General features: G+C 35.6%; 1 protein-coding gene across 1 annotated transcript; it reads left to right on the forward strand.

Moving 5' to 3' along the window:
- Positions 1 to 965: 965 nt before the first annotated feature.
- LOC140870888 (uncharacterized) lies at positions 966 to 2,048 on the forward strand. Its single transcript, XM_073273293.1, has 2 exons — positions 966 to 1,114; positions 1,218 to 2,048. Exon 2 carries the CDS (start codon positions 1,323 to 1,325, stop codon positions 1,797 to 1,799), a length of 477 nt encoding a protein of 158 aa, XP_073129394.1. The 5' UTR covers positions 966 to 1,114; positions 1,218 to 1,322; the 3' UTR covers positions 1,800 to 2,048.
- Positions 2,049 to 3,008: the final 960 nt, after the last annotated feature.

Here is a 3,008-nt window from a genome sequence, read left to right on the forward strand (position 1 = left end):
TCTTAAAAATTGATCAATAAAAATCTCATCAAGAAATGTGAATTAATCAAACATAGCCTTTAAAAGCTTCTCGATTGATAATATTCTAGTGTAGAAATTAACCGATAAAGACGTGTTATTATTTCTTAGTGATATCCTGAAAGATACTACATATATATCTAAAAAATTTTGAAACATTCTTGTTAAACAAGAAAATTTCAGATTTGTCCAAAATATTATATCTATCACTACAATTAATTATAAATAACTATGTTTTTCTTTTCAAAATTATGAATAACTATGTTTAATATAAGGATATGTTTCCCCATGCTTCCCTAATTTTCTCCATATATTATCTTCCACTAATATTTTTTCATCCTCTAATTTGAAGACCGGATGAGCTTTGACTAGATAAATTTTTGGCTCCGCTCACAACTTACCAAAATTTCGATAAACCCAAAAAGATAACTATTTATGAGAGCGGAAACCACAAAAATAAAATAAGGAAAACTAATTATCATTAACATTTAAAAAGAAAAATCATTTATTGAGGCATGTTACTTGTATCTGAGCCATATTCTAGACATGATTGTGGCCAGTGTCCTTAATATCTTTTCAGAATGTCAATACATACATCATCGTATATACGCCCCATTATATTATAATATGCTCAAATATATCCACGGGAAGCCACAGTTGCTTCGTATATTAATTACCACAATGTAGGTCGAATAAAAGTAACGTCACCGGTCTATAAATTTCACACAGACCCAAACCAAAATCTGTATATATTAATTGTATTTCTAAGAATCTATTTATAAAGTGATATATAACTATTATTATTCTTTGAAAAAAGGAAAAGAGAAAGAAAAGAAAAATTGATATGTAGTAATAATAATATTATGATGATGGAAAAGAAGATTAGATAAATAGGGGGAGCCGTTGGTTGAATTTGTCAAAACTCCCGAGTGTAAGAATTTCCGTGTTTTTGGAGGACTCCTCCTTAATTAAATTACCCAACAACACATTCACCAAAATTTCCCGTCTTCTTTCTCTATCTACCTTGCCCTATGAGCATGGCGCATCGCTTGTTCTCCACTTTTTGTAGAGAAATACTTTGACATTCAATTTCCAGGTATCTTTTTTGGGTTCCGATCTTTATATATATTTTCTTCATTATTGGTTCCCGTCTTATTTATGTGTTTTTTTTTTTTTTTAAAAAAAAAATGATATACTAGAGATCATCTTCGTAAGCTGGTTTCCTTCCGGGAATTAAGCAAAGATTTCTGTGGGGAAAGAAATTGGGATTTGGAAGAGGAAATCAAATTATAGTCGATATCGAAATGATGAGGCAAGTGGTGTTGCGCCAGCCGGGTTCAATGGTGGACAGGCGGCAGCCGCTGTTGCAGAGCTCGGACTATTCATCGCGGGGTGGATTGAGGAAGGTGAGGCTGGCGGAGGTGGCGGGAGGGACCGCGGCGGAATGCGCGGCGGTGTGCTGCTGCTGCCCCTGCGGCCTCGTCAACCTCCTCGTGCTGGCCGTGTACAAGGTTCCGGCGGGGCTGTGCCGCAAGGCCCTGAGGCGTAAGCGCCGCCGCAGGCTGATGAAGAAAGGGCTGCTGCCGCCGCGCAAGTGCGGCTGCGACGACAAGGAGCCACAGATTCATCCGCTGTCAAGCCCCGTCGCCATTGTTAATGCTCTGGAATCAGGTTTGGATAACAAAGAAGTGCTGGAACTGGAGAAGGAGATGTGGGATAAATTTTACAGCACTGGTTTCTGGAGGAGTTCTTCCCAAAGAAGTGAAACGTTACACCAATAATAATAATTAAATTAAAAACATATAAATTCACTGCGGGGAAATTATTTTTATGTACAATAGTAATAATAATAATAATCTCCCTAATATTTTGAAATTTACTTTCCCCCTTTCTCTTTGTCATTATTATGCAGTGCAAGTGCAGAGGATTATAAATTAAATATGTTGGGGAGCATTATCTGCGAGGATGACAATCTTCTGTACAAGAATATATATATAAGATGTGGTAGTTAATATCGCTGCCAAATTAGTATGGACTTTGTAAAATTAATTAATTGATTGGTTTTATGTTTTTATTATTATAAATATTTTTATTATAAATATTAAATGTGAATGATTTATTCGATTCTGTTGATGTTCAGTACTCCTACTTAACTCTATCTTACAACAATGTTACTTGCCATCCAATTTTATGAATGAAATTATCAGGGAATTACGAGTACTGGAAAGAGGAGTGCACGTAGAATTATCGAGTACTGCCCTTTTTATCTTGTTTCGGCTAAATAGAAGCGAAAACTGTATTAAATAGGTGGTCGTTTATGAAATGTCAATGGATGAAAGAAGTCAAGAACCGAACACTTTCAAAAGATGGGAGAAGGAATGTAGCCACTGCTCAATAATTTTTTATTTTTTGAAAGTGTTGAAGGACAATTTTTTTTACTCGAGAAATGAAAATGGAATTCATTATATTGCGGGAGGTCATGAGTAAATTACATTCTCCAAAAACAAAGGAATTGCATCAAAATGGGCTTCATGTGCCGCTTCATTAACATCTCGTTGACAATGTTGAATTGATGCCTTTCTAGCATTGGAGCAGCAATTATGCAGGATTGTGGCGAGTGGTACAAGCATAGAGAAACGAGTCGGACTATGAATCTCTTGGACCACGCATCTGTCTCGACGATCCAATTAGATCCACCATGTTGGACCTGCCATCAAAACGCCTTCTTGAGGGCACTACAAGAAAAAAAAGGCTATAATGACATTCATAAATGTCATTATATTCCACTTTTGGTGACATTAAAGTTTTAGTGACATCTTCAAAAGATGTCCTCTATTCTAATGTCGTCTTAGCCTTGGTGATATTATGTAATGTCATTAGATGGTATTAATGTCAACTCCATAGGTGTCACAAAAATAATAATATAATGACAATATGCAATGTCAGAAAAACCCATGTTTTAACGACACTTATATTTGTCCTGTTATAAT

Source organism: Henckelia pumila, unplaced genomic scaffold (assembly GCF_033568475.1).
Source record: "Henckelia pumila isolate YLH828 unplaced genomic scaffold, ASM3356847v2 CTG_270:::fragment_3, whole genome shotgun sequence".
NCBI lineage: Eukaryota > Viridiplantae > Streptophyta > Magnoliopsida > Lamiales > Gesneriaceae > Henckelia > Henckelia pumila.

Bases quoted from the DNA above. Each gene is read 5' to 3' on its own strand.
- LOC140870888 (XM_073273293.1), top strand. From the start codon at position 1,323: ATGATGAGGCAAGTGGTGTTGCGCCAGCCGGGTTCAATGGTGGACAGG.